Raw genomic sequence first — 20,971 nt, 5'->3', positions numbered from 1 at the left:
GTAAATAGTGCCAGATTGGGGATGCGGGGGCTGGGCTTTTCTTGGCTCTTTCACTGGTTTGCTGTGTGACCTTGGGAAAGAAACTTGATCTCTCTGAGCCATGATTTCCTATCTGATAAATGAAGAGGGGTAGACCAGATAATCCCATTGTCTAAGCTTTTCTGGGCCCTCCGGGATGTTTGCTCCAAGAGGGCAAAGCCTTTGATGGATTCTCTGCTGTGTCATTAGCTCCTGGACAGCCTGGAGCAGAAGCACGAATGAAGGAACAAGTCTGGTGGCTCACAGAGTGGGGCCACCCACATGTACCTGGAAGCCCAAGTTGCACAGGGTCATGGGGAGAGGTCAGTGTCATGGCTCAAGGGGACTTGGACGTGAACTGGACATACATGATACATATTTAGAAACTGATTCTGGTTGATCTGGTTTCTGGCAGAGGACTCAGCATAAGCGGAGTGTGGCCTGAGACGTGCAAGAGTCGCAGAGCTTTTGATTCCTTTCTCAGCTGCATGGTGTAAGAGCCTTGTCTATTTAGAAAGAAGCCTGGCAGAGTGTGGGGAAGGCACCGGAGATGGAGCAATTGCTCCAGCCATCAGGACTGCTGCAGAGCCAGGCCTGTGACCCATTCCGTGGCAGCAGAACCAGGACAAGGTGAAAACAACCCTGAGAAGTCAGAGTCAGAGGGTTGAAGGGTCCCAGGCAGAAATCTCAGCCAATCCCTAAGGGCCCCTTCAATGCCACAGGAACATGGTCAAATTGGCCTCTGCGTGAACATCTCCATTTCAAAGCCCCAACTGCTAGATGTTCCTCTTTGTGTTGTCCCTAAATCAGCCTCCCTGTAGCGCCGTCCATGGGCCGTAATCTTCTGAGGCCAAAGCAAATCTTGCATCTTCAGTAACTGCCTCTCAGACATCTAGAGCAGGAACCATGTTCTTCTGACTCTCTGCTTTTGACATCCATTTTCCTATGTCAACATGGGCCTTACTTTCCAAGTATGAAGAGGATCTGGCAGTTTCTAATAGTCAGGAAGCCTGGAGAACTGCTAAAAAGCTGTGATTCAAAGGGGGCCCAGGAGCCCCTGCCTTCTCCCCCAAATTCCCCCAACCAAGTGCCACCATGTCTGAAATTCTAGGGAGATTCAGGTCTCGGTGATAAGCAGAGCTCCCTGCCTTCCACCTGTCTCTACTGCATTTTTATTTGGTCGACCCAAGTCACCAATCCTTAGACAAGAATTTGCTCACCAAATTGGTTGCCCCAAGCAAGGGGGATGGTTCTGGAGACCACTTCCACTTCGCTCTTCTACCTTTACCTTGGCTAGGCATCCATCCATTAAGTCATTCACTCATTCCACAAATTGGTCTGGAGCACCTGTCGTGTGACAGCACAGTTCTATGCATGGGGGTTAAAACAAATCAGACAAGTCCCTGCCTTTGTGGCTACCATTTAGTGAGGGGAGACAGACAGACTGGGAGTAAATCAGCAAAACGTGTGATTTGGTGGATGGGGATAGGTGCTCGGGAGGAAAGAGAGGTGGGGGGAGGGGGAGGAGAGCTGGTTGAATGGGGCTGTCAGGGAAGGTTCAGTGGGAAGGTGGCATTTTAGCAAGAGGCTGCAAGGGTCGGGGCAAGGCGTGCAAACCTCTGGGGGGGGGGCAGGCAGGGGGTCCAGGGAGCAGCAAGTACAAAGGCCCTAGGGCAGGAATGTGCCTGGTGTGTGAAAAATTACAAGGAGTCCAGGGTGCCTGGCCAGAAAAAGGGGTAGGAAATTCCTTCAGAGGGCTCACACTCAATCATGAGGGGTCTTGTAAGCCCCTGGGAGTACTTTGGCTTCTACTCTTACCGACATGGGAGTCACTGCAGGATAAGAGCAGGACAGGGACATGACCTGACATGTACTTGGCCAGCGGAGAGGGGGCGGTCATTGTCCCAGATTGAGCCTTGTCTTGCTCTCAAGAGCAGAAGATAGGAGTTGAATTTGTCTTCTACTCTTGTTTCTGCTAACATGTTCAAGCCGTTTTTGGTTTACACCCCTCCAAGGCCAGGTTCTGAATTGTAAAAGAGTCACGGACTAAGTCTGATTCTCAGCCTTAGGCAGGAGCCCAGGACACGAGACATAGGCTTATGGCTGAAGCACCCTTGTTTCCCATGTGAGGTTTGAGAGGCCACACGACGCTTAGTGACAAAGATGCTGGAGCCCGTCCCTCTGGGTCCTGCCTCAGCTCTGCCTCTTTACTAGTGACCTTGGACAAGTGGCTTTCACCTGCTTCCTCACCTGTGAAGCAGGTGATCCTGGCAGGGGCCTCTGGGACACGTCCTAATGCACTGTGTGTTGAGCAGGTGCAATGTGGCCAGTCCCAAGTGAGATGTGCTGTGAGTGGAAAACACCCCACGTTTTGAATACTTAGTATAAAAAAGAGTGGAAAAGCATCTCATTCAAAACTTTTATATTGATGACAAGTTGAAATGATAGCATTTTGGATATTCTGGATTAAATAAAATATTAACATTTTAATGTGGCTACTAGAAAATTTTAAATTACATGTGACTTGCATTTTATTTCTACTGAATGGCAAAGACCTAGTGTAGAGCTTAGTGCCTGGAACACAGAAGATAATAAATGGAGCCTGGAGGGCAGCCTGCTCTGGGCAGGAAGCACAGACAACACTCACCAGATAAACAGGAGCCTTCTTTGTAACCTTAGCGCTTGTTTCAACACAGGCAGGCAAAGTGAAGCAATTTGTTTAACACCATGAAATCTGAGGGCTGGGTACCATCTTGGAGGCTGTCTGTCCATCCCTCGCCTTCATTTTGGAAGCCATCTGTCCACCCCTACCTTCTGGTAGAGTGAGTTGTCATTATTCCCCTGAAGTGTTTCCCTGCTTAAGAATCTGCAGTCGCTGCTGTAGTTAGGATCCCAGCAGGAAACCGTGGGCCACTCTAATAGGGTGATTTGAAATGAGTCTAATAAAGGGGCTATTTACAAAGAAGTGGGCTGGATTTAGGACATCAACAAGGGATAGGGCAGGACCCCAGGGCTCAGAACAGTGGGGAGGGCAGACTTCCCAGCCCAGGCCTGGAAGGATAAGGGGAGCGAGCAGTTTCCCGGACCTGGGAAGGCACCTCTGCAAAGGGCAGCAGGGCAGGGGCTGGGGCTTCACAGCCAGCCCTCATCACCCAGCAGGGAGGGGGCTCCTCAGCGTAGGCACGCTCATCTACATGTGCGTTATACGTCAATAAAAAGTGAGTTAAGCATAAGAGCTCAAAGATAAAATTCTTAGAAAAAAACGGGAAAATCTTCATGGCCTTGGATTTGGTTGATTGCTTAGATATGATTCCTTAGCACAAGCAACAAAAGAAAAACATAGGTAAAACGGATGTCATCAAAATTAAAAACTTGTACATCAAAAGACATTATCTAGGAAGTGAAAAGACAACTGACAGTGTGGGGGGAAATAGTTGCAAATGACATATCTGATAAGGATTTAATATCCAAAATGTATAAGGAATTTCTACAACTCAACAACAAAAAGATAAGCAATGCAATTAAAAGATGGGCAAAGGATTTGAATAGACATTTCTCCAAAGGACAAACAGATGGCCAATAAGTACACGAAAAGAGGCCCAACATCATTAATCACAAGGAAAAGCAAATCAAAACCACAATGATACAATTTTACACCCATTACTATTATTTAAAAAGTGGAAAATAGGTGTTGGTGAGGATGCAGAGAAATAGGAACCCTTGTACATTGTTGGTGAGGATGTAAAATGGTGCAGCCACTGTGGAAAAGTGTTCAGCGGGTCCTCAGATCGTTAGTTGAACATGGAATTACCCTACAATCCCCCTTCTAGCTATATATCCTCAAAGAACTGAAAAAAAGGGACTCGAGCAGGTATTTGTACACCAATGTTCACAGCAGCTTTATTCACAATAGCCAAAAGGTAGAAGCAACCCAAGTGTCCATCAACAAATGGATGGATAAACAAAATGTGGTATGAACAAAATGAAATGTTACTCAGTCATAAAAAGGAATGAAGTTCTGATACACGTGACAATGTGGATGAACCCTGACACCCCCCCCCACACTTCCACCCTAGCAAATGGTTTCCCCATCGCCTGCAGTGTCCTCGCTCTCTCCTGTCCCATCAAGTTGGTCAAGACACTGCTGCCGCCCTGTCCCTAATCTGTGGCTCCTGCTGTGGGATGTCGAGGGTGGTTTACAAACCCTTCCTGTCACATGGCCTGGTTACCGAGGGTGCACGGCACTCCCCGCGTTTCCCTGCAGCTCTTTCACGTCACTACGTCCCTGTTCCTCCCAGCAGGATGGCAATGAGGGAACCAAAGGTCAGAGAAGGGGGTGACTGGACCGAGGCAAAGCGGGTGGCAGCAGAGGGTGGGATTCCCGACTCTCGCCCCCAGCTCTTTGCCCCCTTGGCATGACTGGGTGCGACTTCCCTCTGACGCAGGTAATCACTGATGGCGGTTACTTTTAAAAACAGACCTGTCCCATGGGTTTCTTAGGAGAAAGCAATGCTGTTCTTTATCATAATTCTGGGGGTGGAAGTGATCTTCTCTTCACATGGAGAGAGAGAAGAAGGGAAATTGTTCTTGTGCCCCATGATTTGAAACAGAGCCCCTTACAGGGTGGTGAGCCTGTGCTGGGGACCCCTGCAGGGAGCTGGGGGTAAGGGGCCTCTGGACATAGCCCCCCAAAAGTTTTGGGGAGTTTGGCCAGCTCAGTGCTCTAAATAATTTTTAATGTGAATGTTACTCACCTGCCTGTCCCCAGGACACTTGGGATCACCACTCCTGACCCAGAGCAACCCCGTCTGAGAAATGAGAAGACTGAGTCCGAGAAAGGGGGGCTGACCCTCAGGCTTCACTGCTGGTTAATGATGGAGCAGGGTCTGGGACCAGGATTCTGGGACCAGGATTCCTGGCTCTTTGGTTTGGGTTCGACTCTGAGAGGCCACCCTTCAACCCGAGCACCCTTAGCTCCGTTAAGGCCCTGACCCCTGTCCTCGGCATTTACCAAATGGCAGATGGAAGGATGGAGAAGATTCCCTGACTGAGGCTCCGAAGGGGAGGAGCCCAGCTCCTGGGCTGCCAGGAGGACGTGTCGTGAACACAGACAGTGTCAGTCCACAAAAATGGGCAGACATTTGGGACAGGACAGGCAGTTCCTAAAGGCAAAGGCATTTGGGAGTCTCTGTGCATATCTGCTCTGTTTGTCTGCATTTCTATGGTTTGGATAAAGAAGAAAAAATAACAGCTTCTGCTTAGCGGAGGAAATTGCACTTTGAGCTTCCTCACATGGCATTGCTAGAGGTCAAAAGAACGGGGGCTATCACACCGGGGCTTGATCTGCTCTCAGCTCACCAGAAGCACAGCCGTGGTCATGGAGGCCTGGGGGGGCCTGCCAAGCCCCCTTCTCTCTGCCCCACCCTAAACTCCACCTCCCACCCACGGTAACGGGGCAAGCTCCTGTCAGCCACCTCGTGCAATGCTGCCCCATCCTCCTCCCCACCTGGGAGGACTGAGGGAGGGACGCCTCCCAAACAGAGTCAGACAGAGCCTCCCCCCGGGATCCTGGAATTGAGACCAAGAGAACAGAGCCTCCCCTGTCTTAGGTGGTCTATTGAAAGGAGCAGCTGGGGGAGGCCATATATATATATGCCACGTGGATGGGAAAGTAGGGAAAGTCCATCAGCGGGTGAAGAGAAGAATGAAAAAGACAGAGGGAGGAGCCAGAGAGAGAACTTCCAGGTTCCCTGCGGCCTCTCCATCCTTGCTCCCGGAACTTCCTGGGGCTGACAGTCTTCAGGACCTATGGTGGTTTCCTGTAACATCTGGGGATCCTTTCAAGAAACCCTCCAATTTGCTTATGATGGCTCAAGTTGGTTTCTCTATCTGTGAATTTACCAGCTACGGTTCAGCCAGAGTTAAAACAGATCCGTGGCCCACGTACCCAGAGCGCTCTCCACCGACAGCTCCACATAGCTTTGAAGAAAAGAAAGTAATAACATCCAGCTCTGCTCTAGCGGAAGGGGCAGGAGCAGCTGGCTTCCCCACCTTCACAGAGGGGATGCTGGGGTTCAAGGAAGTACTGAGATTGGACCAGGATGGCCCAGACCTGGGAAAGAAACCCAGGACTCTGCACTCCGGGCCCCTCCTTTGCTGTGGGATATCTCGTTTTCCTTTCCAGACAGGTTGGGGAGTGGGTATTTGGTGAGGGCAAAAGCAGAGCCAATGACCTTGGTCTGTCCTCTGCCGGCCCTGGTGATGGAGGCCTCAGGAGTGCGAGTGGCCAGTTGCTTTATGGAGCCCCTCTCTGGGGCAGGCAGGCGTTGCTGCTGTGTGCTGAGGACATAGTAGTGAGTGGGCACATCCCTTGGAGTGAGATTAATGAACAAGGCAATGGCAGACCTTGGTGAGGGCTCATAGGTAAATATAAGGAAAAACAATCAAGGGTGGTGGAGGGAGGCGCAGGGAGGGGACCATTCAGAGGGATGATCAGGACGGTGACATGAGAAAGAAAGAGCCATTTAAAGATCCAGGAAAAAATCTTAACAAGCAGAGGGAGCAACAAGCTAGCAGCCCTGACTGTATGTTGGCGCTTGACTGTGTTCAAGGGACAGAGGAAGGCTTGTGTGGCCCGGGAGAGGGAGGCAGGGGGGCAGGAAGGGAGGGAGGTGGTCAGAGAGGCAGGGTCTTGTGGGCTGCCAAAGGGAGCTGGGTTTATTTTAAGTGGAATGGAAGCCATTGGGATGTTTCCAAATACATCGTCTACTGTACAGGCTGCCAGGGATTCAAGGATGAACAAGACAAATTTTGTGTCCCCAGAGTCAGACACGTGAACTGGCAACCTCAAGCAGGCTCCCACAAGATCACACAGGATGGGCTCCTAATCTCAGGCAGGATCCCACGAGATCACAAAGGATAGGCTCCCAGCCCAGCCCTGGGGGCCAGGGAGGCGGACGTTAGAAGGCTAAGAGAAGCCAGAAAGAGAAGGTAGGGGATGGGAAGGAAGGGAGGAAGGGAAGGGTCCCAGGAATGGGTAACAGCATGGGCAAAGATGATGAAAGTGTCCATGATGTTTCCCAGGACCGAAAGCAGTGAACTCTGACTGCGAGCTGGTGTTGACCATATTCCGGGATACAATTTGACTCATGCAACCATGAACACACCTGATACAGGTGCTCACAATGACCCATACCTGGGGGAGGTCCTACTGTGCCCGGATAACACTGCCAGCTCTAAAGCTGATAAGACCTGCCTAAGTCCTGGAAGCCACAGAATTCTGGGACAACAGGATTTGGACACCCCTTGGTTGAAAGGTTGGACCCTTGACCCTGAGTTATAGGGTAACTGGTCAACTGTCCCCTCCAAACCAGATCCCCATCTACACGATCATGTGGGGCATCCAAAATGGGCAAGAAGGAAGGCTGTCCACTGTCCCTGTGTTGTCCAGCCATGAGTTCCCTGATGGAGTGACTTGATGAAGGTGACATTTTCAGAAAGGGGCCGGGGTAGCAGGATTCCATGGGGCAGTCCAGGGAGCAGAGCAAGACAGGGCAAGGTTGTCATAGGTTCTGTCCACCCACTGCCTCTCCACTGGAACTACAGCCTGCTGAGCTAGTAAAAGCTGACCCCCAGTTCCTGGACATCCTCAACGCGAGAAAGATGATCCCTGATGAATCAGCTCTAATTAAGAGATCAGTTAAAAACGCATTAGCCAGTGGCACACAGGACATGTGGAGACCGAAAAGGCGGGGGACAGATCACAGGCAATAGAGGCTGGGATCACAGGCAATAGAGGCTGGGATGCCCATAAACCTCTGCTCAGAAACAAGAGTCTCTAAGGTATAGGAACACACACACTTTCATGCACATTGGCGATGAAATAACGTAAATTAAAGCAACGGTGAAATGCTGTCTTTTTTGCCTAATTGAAATTAAAAAAAAAAAAAATAAAACATAAAGCTGGCCAAGTTGTGATGAGACAGGTAGCCTCTATTTGCTAATGGAACCAGCTGTCTAGGGTGCAATTAGACAAAAATGTACCCAGAGGTTTAAAGAAACACATAGATTTTGACCCAGCATTTCAACTTCAAAGAATCCACCCCAAAGAAATAACCAGAGGTTTGCACAAATCCTACTTGAATAAGGAGGGAAGCTCAGCCTTATTTATATACAAAAAATAAAAGGAAACAACCTACATTTCGAACAGTGGGAGACAGGTTCAATTACTTTATCTATAAAATGATCTATTACATGGCCATTAAAAGTTAAATATTCAAAGAACTATTATAACAGGAAACTCTCATGACTCAATAAGGAAAAAAAGCAGCAATAAAAACATACGGTATACTATTCATTCGTTTGGGGGAAAAATATGTGCATGGGAGTAAAATTGGAATAAAATATACCAAAACTGTAGTGGTGATGGGATTCTGAATAGTTTTTATTTTCCTCATTAAACTTACCTACATTTCCCAATTCTACAGTGAGCATGTTATTTTTATAATCAGTAAGAAAAGAATGGCTTTTATTTTCAAACAGAAGAAAAAGAAATAGAATCTTCTGGGGGAAAGGACCTGTTTGATCTTCAAGCCATCTGCTTTTGTCCCCTTTGGGTGAAATACCATTTATTTTATCAGCATGGCGAAAAGTCCCCACTCATCTGATTGAACCCAGTCCCCCATAGGGTATGATGTCAGAAAAAGAACGGAGAGTTACTGAGAAATGGGGGTGGGGGGGCCCCTAGAGAGCAAAGGTTAGTAATGTAATTTGGTGAGCACTGTGCTGTGATGCCCCTTCCTAGGAAGGACCCCACAGGGGCTCCAGTCCCCAAGTGCTCAGATGCTCCAGGAACTATTTAGTAGGCCTTCTCCACGAGGCAGGGACCAGGGTCAGCAAACTCAAGGCGTGGCGTGTGGCCCCGTTCAGTTTTGCCTGGTCCACCCGTCCTCCCAGCCCTTCCCTCACAGCACTCCAGGTGTCAAGGTCGCCGGGAGCAAGAGTCCAAGCACTTCTCTTCCCCGTCACTGTGAGCCCCGACTTGCTGTGGCTAGAGAAGTATGAATTCAACCTCCTACCCCCCAGCCCACACGTTCCTTTCCTGTAATTCACTCCCTGGGTGCGGTGTGGATTGCATTAATTGGGAAGGCGGGCTCGCTGCATGCACCTCCAAAACACAGCCCAGAGCCAGCCCTGGGCCAGACCAGCTTCATTTTCTCAAACCCAGCGGCCTTTCCTCCCTGGGGCTCCAGGAGCTGAGTCCTGGGTTGCTGGCTGCTCTCTGTCCCCTTTCCTACTGCACAGAGACTAAGGCTCCGGATTTCCAACAGGGTGACCTTTGGAAGGCAGCTGGCTTCCCTTCCCACTCTGAAAACGCATATCAGAAAGAGTTTGGTTGTGGCGACTGCTATGTGATCTTGTAAATCACTTCACTTCTCTGCACCTCTTTTGTTTCTTGTTCAGTAAATTGTGGAGAAAGGAACCTGCTGGGCCCAGCTGTATTAAAAGAGACAGCACCTGTAAACTACAAAGTGACTTACATCCATAAGATAAAATAAGGGATGCCCAATTAACTCTGGAGTTCCGATCAACAACGAATGATATTTTAGTACAAGTATGTCCCAAACATTGAATGGTGATACTAAAATATTATTTGTGCTTGTTTTGTTTTTTGGTCCGTTTGCTTTCTGGACATCCCGGCATCTCCTCTCCCTCCTCCCTCGGATCCCGCCCCAGCAGCCCAGTTCCTTCTGGGTCCTCAGGCCCAGAACCCTCAGATCCTAAAGGAATCCGAACAAAGGAAACCAGCTGGCCTTGCTGGAGTCTTCTTTCCCTGGACCCCTGTTTGCTCTGTGGCTGAGCAACCCCCACCAGCCCGTGGCCGCCAGGGAAGGCTCCCCTGGCAGACAAGCACATTTTTATAACTGTCAGAGCCCGTCAAGGTCAGAGGGAGACAACCTGCTCTGTTGTCTTCCTGGGGGAGAGGGGACAGGGGAGGAGAGGGGAGGCGAGGGAAGGGCAGTGAGGACGAGATCTTTTTGCTCCTTCCTTTGAATTCCCTCCTCTGGCAGCGGCCGAGGGTCTGCCTAGAAAGCCCTGGAGTCTGGGATGGATGAACTCTGATTTTCTTTGGCAGGAAGTGGGTAGTCAGTGTGGCAGGGGCTGGGATGCCCACCAGCTCTGTCCTTAACCCTCGGGGTGACTTTGGGCAAGTCACATCAGCCCTCTGGGCCTCCAAGGACAATAATAGTTATAGCAGCTGACACTTATATGGTACTTACCGTGTGTTCTCAGAACTTTACAAATATTACCCTTTTAATCCTCCCAACAACCTGATGAGGTGGGTACCGTTACCATCCCCATTTTACACATAGGAAATTGGGGTACAGAAAGGTCACAGAGTTAGTAAGACCTGAGAGCAGGATCTGAAGCCAAGCAGCTTGGGGCCAGGGTCCGGGCCCTCAGCCTCCTAGCCTGCCGGCTCCGTGGAACGTAGCAGCAGCCCAGGTGCAGGAGGAGGGAAGGGGGAGACAGCAGCTGTTGAGCAGCTGTGCTAAGTACACTGCCGAGCCCTTTCTGGTGACGATCTCATTTAAACCTCACAGCAAACCCAAGAAGGGATACTGTTAGTGTGTCCTGAATTTAGGGGCAGGGGAGCAGGTCCAGAGAGGCCAAGGGATTTGCCCAGGATCATAAATCTGAGTCCAGGTCTGAAGTTGGGTCTCCCCTTCTCAGGCCTGTGCCAGTTCCTCACCTCCCCGCCCCCCCACTGACACCGGCCCTGGTTGGCAATTTGGCGGACACTGCTCGGGCCCCAGGACATGGGTGCTGAGGCCACTGCTCCAGCCCTGGGATGGGGGCAGCCAGCAGGGAAGCGGGAGCTGCCCGTGACTGCCCCCTGGCTGCCTCCATCCCCTCCGTAGGGAATGGCCAGCCCTCCACCAGCTCCCACCCAGCCCCAGGGCCCTGGACACGGCTCCCTTCCCTAAAGCTGTCCATCCTTTTCCCCAGCCACACACCCATCTGGGGGTGACTTTTCTCCCCTGGATGACAGATGGGGGAGGAACAACCCTTCCAGCTGTACTGCTCTTTATTTTCACCCGCATTTCCTCATTTTCACCCTGACAACCACCCAATCAGATAGACTACGCAGTATCACTGGGGTCCCAACTTCACAGACGAGGAAAATGCAGCTCAGAAAATGTGACCTGCCGTACCCAGTTTTTAAGCCAGGACTCAAACCCATGTCTTCAGACTCCAATCCCAGGGCTCTGTGGAGATATCAAGGGTCAACTAAAGTGCTTTAGAGATGAGGAAACTGAGGCCCAAACAGGGGAAGCAGCTTGCTCGAGGTCACAACCGACTGAACCCAAAGCTGCTGACTACCAAGCCCCTATCCTCAAGGGATGACAATGGGAGTCGATTATTCCAACGTAACTAACAATGCGGGCGAATACCCCTAGCTCCATCCAAAGCAAAGGCAAGACTACCCCATTCCACCTGGAGGGCTTAGTCCAGACAGTGCCATCCCCAGGTCAGGACTTTCTGGTGAGAGAGTCTGAGGAGCCTGGCAAAGGAGTGAAGGTGAAGTTTGGAGTCAGGGGACCCTGAACCTTGTAGATCCGATCTTCATGGGAACGGCCCAGGTGACAGAGGCAGCCTGCGCTGAAAGTGCCAGCTCAGTGGCCCGGGTCCACTGAGGAGCGAGTGCCCTGGTGCATGTGCTCGGTAATAGAATAAAATGAATAAATGAACCCAGATTCAGGACACAGATTTCTCAGTAAATGGAAAAAAATGATCAACCAAAGCTGAACCCTAATTTACATCACCTTTTAACACTGTGAGTCTAACAGCTCAAGTTCCTACGATGCCAAAGTCTTCGGGGCGAGGTTGGGTTGGGAGAAAGGAGGCTGGGTCTTTAGGTCGCTGCTGGGACCGAGGATCACAAGTGGAAGGCGGGAATCCACCAGGGACGAGGACATTCCGCCTGCCCTCAGACCTGGTGCTCATCCCTGTGGATGCTGGGGACTCCCCTCCCGCACCCCTTCTCAGCTGTCTTTGCTTCCTTCCTGTGGGTTTTCACAGGGCCCCCCAACTTCCTGGCCCTGCATTCCTGTCTGCCTAGGGGGTATGTATGTCCATGTCGCCCTTCTAACCCCTCCCTGCTGAATGGGGGGAGGCAAAAGGTGCACCAACCTTTTTGTTCAGCTTTTTCTCCCTGGGCTGAAAAGCCCCAGAACTATGCCTCTTTTCTGCACCACTGGCTCTTAGTGGGCTGTCATTATTCCTTACCAGAAATATTCCTCAATCCTCCCAGAAAGAAGAGGTAACTGGAGCTTGGAAGCTAAGTGACCTGCTCCAGGTCTGGAGGCAGCTGAAGGGCAGGTATAACTAACTGGTGGCTCTCTCTAAGCTCAGTGCACTGAGAACCCTGCTGAGCTGTTTCCCACACAGTGGGGGGCACCCACCAGTCCTAGGACCCAAAGATCAGTGAGAAGATCTAACATCAATGGGGTCTGACGGCCAGCAGGTCTCTAACTTTGGAAAGTGATTAAAGAAGCAAGACACCAGGGCCCAGAAACTCCAGAGAATTCGAGATGTGTCCTGTCTCTTCCCCTTCTCCTTCTTAGCAGAGACCCAAGGAAAGTTGAGGCTGGGGATCTGGGAGAGCTAAGCCCGGAGCGACTGCCATCCAGGACAGCTGCGCAGGGCTCAAGCCCCCGGTGTGAAGCCTCAGTTTGAGGCCCGTGCCCAGGAGCTGGTCGCGGCTTCTCACACACAGAGACTCCGGCCCCGGTGGCCTCTCCCCTCTCCCTCCCTCGTCCCCGCGCCCTGGCCAGGCCCTGGCTCACCTTTGGGCAGCTTGGAGGCGTTCTCCTGGATCCAGGAAAAGAGGTGGGCGAAGTCGCAGTCGCAGAGCCAGGGGTTCCCGTCCAGGCGCAGGGTGCGGAGCGCGGGCAGCGCGGCCAGGGCGGCCACGTTGAGGCTGCGCAGGTTGTTGTCGTTGAGCTCCAGCACCTGCAGCGACTCCAGGGTCTCGAAGGCGGCCTCGTGCACGCCCGCCAGGTTGTTGTTGGCCAGGCTCAGCTTGACCAGCCTCCCCGCCGAGCGGAAGGCGCCGGCGCCTAGCTGGGTCAGGTTGTTGTAGCTGAGGTCCAGGAAGGCGAGCTTGGCGGAGCCGCTGAACGTGCCCTCCTCCAGCGAGCGCAGCGAGTTGTTCCTGAAGTCCAGGTAGACCAGGTCGCCGTAGAAGATGAAGAAGTCCTCGGGGATCTGCTGGATGCGGTTGCCGGCCACCAGCAGCTTGCGCACGTCCAGCGGGAAGGGATCGGGCACGCTGGGCAGCCCGCGGTCGCGGCAGTCCACGGTGTGCGGGTCGGAGCAGGCGCAGCCCGCGGGGCACCCGTGCCCGGGCGCGAGCAGCAGCAGGAGGCTGCAGAGCACGAGCGCCGCGGCGGCGGCGGCAGCGCGGGGGGCGGCGCGGGGGCGCATGGCCGAGGGGCCCGGGCGAGCCGCGGCAACACTGAAGCGGCTCTCGGCGCCAAGGGGCACCAGCAACCCCGCACCGGGAGCACGAAGGGCGTGCGCCCCGGCGCGCGGGGGCGACCGAGCGCGGCGCGGACGGACTGGGGGAGCCCGGGGCGGCAAGGATGGAAGCTGGGGGTGGAGGTGGAGGGGAGCTGGGCACGGAGAGGCGAGGGAATTGGGCAGGGATTTACCCCGGAAATTAGCCCGCTGGAAAATCCCGGGGGAGAGGCGGGAGCGGTAGTGGTGGCCGAGTGGCTGTCGCCAAACGCAGCCCTACCGGGCAGCTTATTTCCAAGACAGGGAAATAAGACCTGTCGCGCGGACTCGGCCAGCGACGCTCGACAACGAAGTTCGGTTATCGAGCCCCCGAGCGGTTTCCGTAGGACACTTCGGTGGCGTGCGCCCGGCACCTCGGCGCTGGTCTAGTGCCAAAGCGCGCTCCCCGCACCGGACATTCGTCACTCTGGGTCTGAGTGCGGGGCAATCCCGAAAAGGGATACCTGGGGCCGCGCCAGGGGCTGTTGATCCGTGATCGGCGGGGCTCCAGGGCATGAGCCCCGCTATTCCCTCCCTTCACCTGCGCTTGACCTGTCTTGGTGAGGCTGGAGGGGTGAGCGGCTGCCAGGGCCCCCGCTGTGGCCGGAAGGAAGGCCAGGACCAGTCAGCACTTTCCATGCTGGCCCCGAGCTTCTGGGCAGAACTGGCATCAACCCGACACAGAACAGAGAGGATGGCAGCCTGGGGCGCCGGAGGCCTGGGTTGCACCTAGCAGACCCCTTCTCCAGAGGGGGCCTCTCTGGACCTCCTTAGCTGCATCTGTTAAATGGAAAAAGGGTAATGTTTCTCTCTCCAGCTTTGGAGGAGGATCACAGAGTCAAGAACCAAAGTTCCAGAAGTATCTACTTCTCTCTTAACTCCCCTCCCCTCCCCCCAGCAAATCCCCAGCTTTAGCCCCAAAATTAGGTGGTGAGGGGTGTGCCCAGGCTGAAAGGGCAGCAAGGAGTTGAGGAGTTCAGCCTCAGAAGCTGTAGATTTCCTCTTCACCACCTCCAAGGCAACCTCCTTTTCCTTGGTTCTCCACACTCCTAGAAACTTCACTTTAGGGGAGTCCCAACAAGACACCAATAGATTGTCCCCTGCTGTTGGCTATTTTGGTCCAGATACCCTAGAATTAACAAGCTCCTACTGGACCAAAATACCCAGGGAACAGTTGTTGGGCAATAGGCCTCTAGAGACCCTGCCCCACCCGGGTCCCTGTTGGGGACTGGCAGAGCCTCAGATTCTGAAGCCGTAAGCTAAGTCCCAGGCCTTTTTCCAAAGGCACACACAGCCGTGATGCCTTCCAATGCCTCTGAGCCACAGGATACTAAATCTCAGCCTCAGAGACCGAGCCAGGGACTCTGCTAGGATGCTTGTTTGCAGGGACCCTTTGGGGTAGGACAGAGACCCAGGGTGAAGCCTCAAGGCCACCACATCAGACCTCCCAAGTCCCCTGTCTATGTCCCCACTGTCCCAGGGTCCCCAGAGGCATCAACCCCAGCTTCCAGGGTTCAGCCCTGCTCTGATCTCATCCTGTTGAAGAGGCAGGTACTGGAGGGAAACGTCTGAAGCTCCCAGAGTGGGTGCAAGTGCCCCCAGCCTGTATAAATGGCACATTATCAAAGAGTCGGACAATACACAGACAGGCAGTGAAATAACTGGTCTCCCTACTTTGCAACTCTCCAGATGCACCTTGAAATCATTGGTTGCATCCTCCAGTTTTCCAAACACAGCCTCAGACTTTGTTTTGGCTGCTCATTCCAGTACTGGAGGTAACCTGTTACTGGCTTGAGCCCTTGGCATCACTGTTTAATGACACCCCACGGTTGGCTGGGCTGCCATCTTGCATGTGGATGTCTGTGTGTGTATCTGAAAATTGGTCACCCAAGGCGAAGGCTGGAATTCTTGGCAATTCTCAGTGGTACCACTGGTTCTTTTGTGCCGAGCAGAAACTTCAGCTGGCACTCAGCTGTGACTTTGATTAACGAAAACAGAGGTGAGCCTTTAGTTTAATAACTGCAGTGTGTTTGACTGACAAGAGATTACAAAAGCAGGGGGGGGGTGGTGTTGCAAGTATGAAAATAATAAAAGGGGCTCTCAGTAACGAAAATGTTCAGAAATACCACTCCTGACCTTGATTTCTTCTTCTTGCAACTAGGGAAAAAATGCCTTCTCTCTCCTTCCAAAGATGATATGAGGGCCACATGGGGAAACGTATGTGAACGTGATTTGAAAAGTGTTCAGGGAAGCACTGCCTGTACAAGTGGCCAAAAGTCCTGCTGTGGAACCACCTGTCTCTTGAGTTGAGTGTCCCCTAAACCTTGGATCCGAATCTGAGCATTTTTTTTTCATTAATATCAGCAGGACCACATGGTTCAGGTTTGTGAGGGAACAGGGAGGCCCCCCACATTCCAGGACTCCTGACCCTTGGGCAGATGCAAGCTTTGTCACCTCCGATTTTCCCCCATCAAGGAAACATAGCCTTGACCTCAGCAAGGTCACACCATGAGTCAGTGATAGGAGCTGGAAATAGAACACAGGCATTCTGACTCCCCAGCTGCTTCACTCAGCCCCAGGAAGGGAGTCTCTTCTGACGTGGGAAACACGGCAGGTGATGCAGAGAGGCCTTCAGAGACTCCAGTTGTCACCTCTGTTCCTGTATTTATCCTCCAAGTCAACATACTTGGTGATTCCTCTTTGAGAGGCCCAAATCAGGGTCATGGAAAATACCCAAGGTATTCCAATGTTTTAAAAAGCTGGTGTCAGGCCTCCCCTAACACGCTAAGCAGAATCCATCACCCTCTTCTGTGCTCCCTGACGGACACTGCCCTTGTCTTGTGTTACAAGTGGCCACTGTCTGACTCCCCGTGAGGTTGGCCTTGGGGACGGTGTGCATGCCCATCCCCAGGAGATCCCCTCTGTGGCAAAGCAGGCCCGTAATGAGGCTTTCCCCTTTTGGTTTCCAGAATGACCTCTAAATTAGCCAAAGACCTAGACCCTAAACTGAAAACAAGATGATACCAATATGTTGTGTGCAGGAGGTTGAATTTAGGTGCAAATGCCAGGTTTGAATTTATGAGTGTTTGGTGATGTCATTTGGGTTACTGGTGTGTGGCACCTCTGATGAGGGCCCGGCTGACCTGGGTGGGAGACACGAGGCCACCCAGCCAGCCCGGGGGAAGATGTGCTCTAGCCTTCTGCCCGGGGCAGCCTGAGGGGTCTGGCTCTCTGCTCCACAGACACTGCAGCGCCTCCTTCCTTCCCTGTTTGGCCAACCCAAAGCTCCTCCGTGTTCCCACCCACTGCCCCTCCTCGCCGCCGCCACCAGGGGGCGCCATCAGCAGCCTGCACTGATCAGCTGAAACTTCCAGGCAAAGCAGCTTCGTCTTCAGCAAAACCCGCTGCTGTTTGCGCTCCTCTCCCGCGAGTCTCGGTCCACTTTTTTTAGAAGAAAAGCTCCTGCTCCTAGGTTCACCTCTGGAACCCGGAAATGACTCTCCAACCAGCCTGAATGGTAGTGGTTAGGAGCTGGGTTTGGAGTCAGGCAAACGTGGATCAAATCCTGGCTCTCCTGTTCACTGGCTGTGTCACCTTGGGCAAGTTACTTAACTGTGCTAAGCCTCAGTTTTCCCGTCTCTGAAATGGGCTACTAATGTCTACTTCCCTGGGTTGCTATGAGGATTCAGTTATCTGTCAAGTGCATGCAAGTGATACTGACACATAGAAGGGACACAAGAAATGGCAACCACAAAACTATTTCTCTATCCTTTCACCTATAGTAGGTAAAGATTTCATGGAGGTGGGTAAAGAATTTACCCACAGTCTAGGGTCAATTTTAGTAACTCTCTCTGCCCTAAACATTCCCCGCACCTTCCTGGAGCCCACCCCAGACACACACACACACACCCACACACACACCCCTTGCCCTCTCCAGCTCTGGCTGACTTTGAGAGCACAGTCACGGTGAGTGGCTTCTCTCCCTTTGGCTCGCTGGCTTGGTTGGTCTGAATGTGGGTGGACTAACGAGACAGAGGACATGGTCGGCCCCTCAGCCCGGCACAAGGAGACATCTGCTCCCTGCTCACAGCCAGTGCTCCCGCTGCTGGCCAGTCACCCGGCAAATACATGACCTTGGGTGAGTCGGGCAGGGAGTGGGGCTAGTGCCTCCTGGTCTGTCCCCAGGAGGAGGAGAGCCCAGGGCACATGTTCTGAAGCTGTCATTGTAGACAGGAGGCATATGTCTCAGCAAGCTCAGGAGCCAGCCTGCACTCGTCTTCCATTTGTTCCCACTTCCTGTCCACTGGCGAAGCACGCTGGCTCTACCTCTCTGCCTCTGCACTGCTACCTTAGTGCAAACCAACAGCATTTTTCAGTGGCCCTCCAGCTGCCTTCCTGCTAACACTCGCCCAACCCCCGCTCGTACTCCCAATACTCAAGGAAGCCAAAGTGATCTTTTGAAAGTGCATATCAGATCCCGTCATCTCCCTCCTTAGACACCTCCAATGGCTTCCTGGGTGTGGTGGGGAGACTTCAAAGATGACCCCCACTGATCCCCACCTCCACCTCCTGGTTTTCCTTGAGTGTGGGTGGGACCTGTGACTTGCATCTAACATGTAGAATACGGTGAAAGTGATGGATATCGTTTCCGTGATCAGTTTACAAGGATGTGATTCCATCTTGCTAGTGGACTGTCTCCATTGCCTCCTCGGCTTGCACACAAGGACAAAGCAAGCTGTCACACTGGAGTGGCCACACCTCATGGGATGGCGTGCCATGGGCTTTGGACCAACTGCCCACGAGGAACTGAGTGCTACCAGCGTCTGCATGAGCTTGAAGCAAAGCCTTCCCCAGGCGAACCTGGAGTCAGCCAGAGCCCCACCAACACTGTGTGAGGCCCTACAGAGAGCCCCACAGAGAAACTGAGAGGAAAACATGCATCGTTGTAAGTCATTACGTTTTAGGGTAATTTGTTACACAGTAATAACTAACTAATACACCACGGCTCCTGGAATAAAGTCCTACCAGACGCTGCCTGCTCTGGCCCCACCTGCCTCTCCCACCCCATTTTGGACCACTGTCCCCTGGACCCACCACCCTCCAGGCTTCTTCTTCATCGACTTCATCACGTTCACTCCCATGTCGGGACTTTCGCCCTTGCTGTGCCCTCTGTCTGGAATGCTTTCTCCCCAAACTTTTGGCATGGTTGGCTCAATTTGGTCATTTAAATTTTCGCAGCTCAAATGGCACCTCCTCGGAGTGGGCTTCGCTAACCCCTCCGTGTCCCCTGGTCACTCCCTATGCTTCCAGCTTGTTCTGTTCTCTTCAGAGCACTCATTACCTCCTGACATTATCCAACTTACTTGTTGGTTTACTCATTTACTCTACCTTCCCCCTCTAAGATGGAACCTGTCTGAGGGTTCCTGGAATTGACCCCAGAACAGACATTCGAGAAAGGTTTAATTGGTTAATTAATTAATAACTACCACCTACAATGATGCTTCTAAAAGGCTACCTGTTTCTCAGCAGCTTCGAGTGGTATCCCACCTGGAGCTGCCCATCACCTCTTCTGGTGGGCGACGACTTCCTCCCTCCAAAGGTGGACTTGGCCTTGTTCTGTGGCAGGAAATGGATGCAGTAGAGGGCTCCTTTATCCACATTTCCAGTTCCTCTCCATTCCATCAAAATTGGGCAGCACTCCCACAAATGACCTTATTATATCTACCCTCAAGCTTCCACACACACACCCTTTCTGGCTTACCTCTCACCATGTTCCAAATTTGGCTCGAGGAAATCTGGCCTCCTCCAGGGGAGTCCTTCTGGATTAACCCTTGACTATTTCCCAGGTTCCCTTTATTCTCCATACAGGGAGAATAAGTGCTTTGCTAGCATGGGGGGCAGGTACAAAGATGGATCAGGCACGGCCCCATCCTCAAGGGGCCCATGGTTTAGGAGGCTCCTTATGAAGAAATATCCACAACTGGTGAAAGCTCGGGACTTACCTGCTCAGTCAGTCAAACTCAGATTCACCCTGTTCTATGAAGTGAACTGAAATAGGAGCAGTAACTTCGTGCAGAGCCAGAGTTAAAAGCACCAGCCTTGGGCTCCTTCGTCGCTTCTAGCTGCATCCCTTCTGCAAATGACATAGCCTTTCCAAGCCTCAGTTGCTTCATCTATAAAATGGGAACTCATTTTTTTTTTACCTCATAGGGTCATTGTGAGGATTAAATGAGATAATATGCAAATTAGCATTTGACACAACATCTGAGAGTCTTAATACATAGTAGCTGTAAATAAAAACAACTACGATTGCTAATATCACCATTGTATAACCTCAATCAGCGGCATCGTGTGCGGTGATTAGGCTGCCATCCATTTCGAGACGTCTGGCGACAAAGCGTCTGTCACCTGTTTAATATTCGAAAGAAAGGCCTTGAGCTGGGTCCTGGGAGATAAAGATGGAGAAGATAGCCTGGGCTTTCAGGTGATTCACAGTCTCCGTGAAGAGAGGGGTGCAGAGCAGCAGCCAGCAAACAATTCAAAGACTGACTATACACGATAACTGCCAAACAAGCACCCCAGGAAATAAATGCCATAGACACTTGGAGGAGCCAGGGATGCCTGGGCTGGGGAGATTGGGGAGATCGGTAAAGGGACATCTTGACACCAGAGGCCACATTTTCCAAATGAGATCTTGGAGCACATGCCCAGGTGACTCCACTCTTCCCTGCCCCGGCACTCCGCGCTCCCTCTGCCTGCCCGCCTGGCAGGCTCCTCCTGCTCACCCTTCAAGACACCTCGACTTTCCCAGGTGCCGCCAAATCCTCCCTCCTTTGTATCTCTCCCTGTCTGGGTTTCTATTATTGTCTCTTGCACATGGCATTGCCCATTTATCTGATTTCATGTTTGTCCCCCTTACTCAAGGGTCAGTGAGCTCCCAGGTGAGAAGGGGATGCTGTGAACAGGACAGCAGGTAAAGGTGTTTGTGAGCAGAAGTCGTGTCTTCTCCACCTTTGCATCTAGGAACTCCTGCACAGAGCAGGTGTTCAGTGTATCTTTGATGAGTGAATAAATGAATGAATGAGTTTGCCATATGAAACAATAACTGGACAAGGTATTTGAAGTCTGAATTGCTTTGGAAAGTTCGAGAGATATGGGTCTCTGTAATTATGCTACTTTGTTCAATCCCATAAATACTGCACATTACACTGTGGCCTCATGGCTCCTTCTCCTTGCTTGAAATAATGCTGGCAATCGCGAGCACTTTCACCAGGATTGGGAAACCTCTTCCCACCCGCCTTCCCAGTTGAGCCTCAGAGCAATTGCCAGGTAGGCAGGACATGTGTCCTTGTGTCCATTTTGCAGAAATTCAGCTGCAGGTGGCTCAGTG

At 52.1% G+C, this 20,971-nt stretch overlaps 1 protein-coding gene across 1 annotated transcript in view; it reads right to left on the bottom strand.

Moving 5' to 3' along the window:
* The window catches only part of LRRC38 (leucine rich repeat containing 38), a 39,325-nt gene extending 25,758 nt beyond the window's left edge, over positions 1-13,567 (bottom strand). The window contains exon 1 of the mRNA XM_037828491.1: positions 12,870-13,567. Coding sequence (XP_037684419.1) covers positions 12,870-13,509 — 640 coding nt within the window. The 5' untranslated portion in view covers positions 13,510-13,567. The remainder of the gene's footprint in view (positions 1-12,869) is intronic.
* Between the last annotated feature and the right edge of the window lie 7,404 nt (positions 13,568-20,971).

Source organism: Choloepus didactylus, chromosome 2 (assembly GCF_015220235.1).
Source record: "Choloepus didactylus isolate mChoDid1 chromosome 2, mChoDid1.pri, whole genome shotgun sequence".
NCBI classification, from domain to species: domain Eukaryota; kingdom Metazoa; phylum Chordata; class Mammalia; order Pilosa; family Megalonychidae; genus Choloepus; species Choloepus didactylus.
This window is presented reverse-complemented; position numbering and strand designations above follow the sequence as displayed.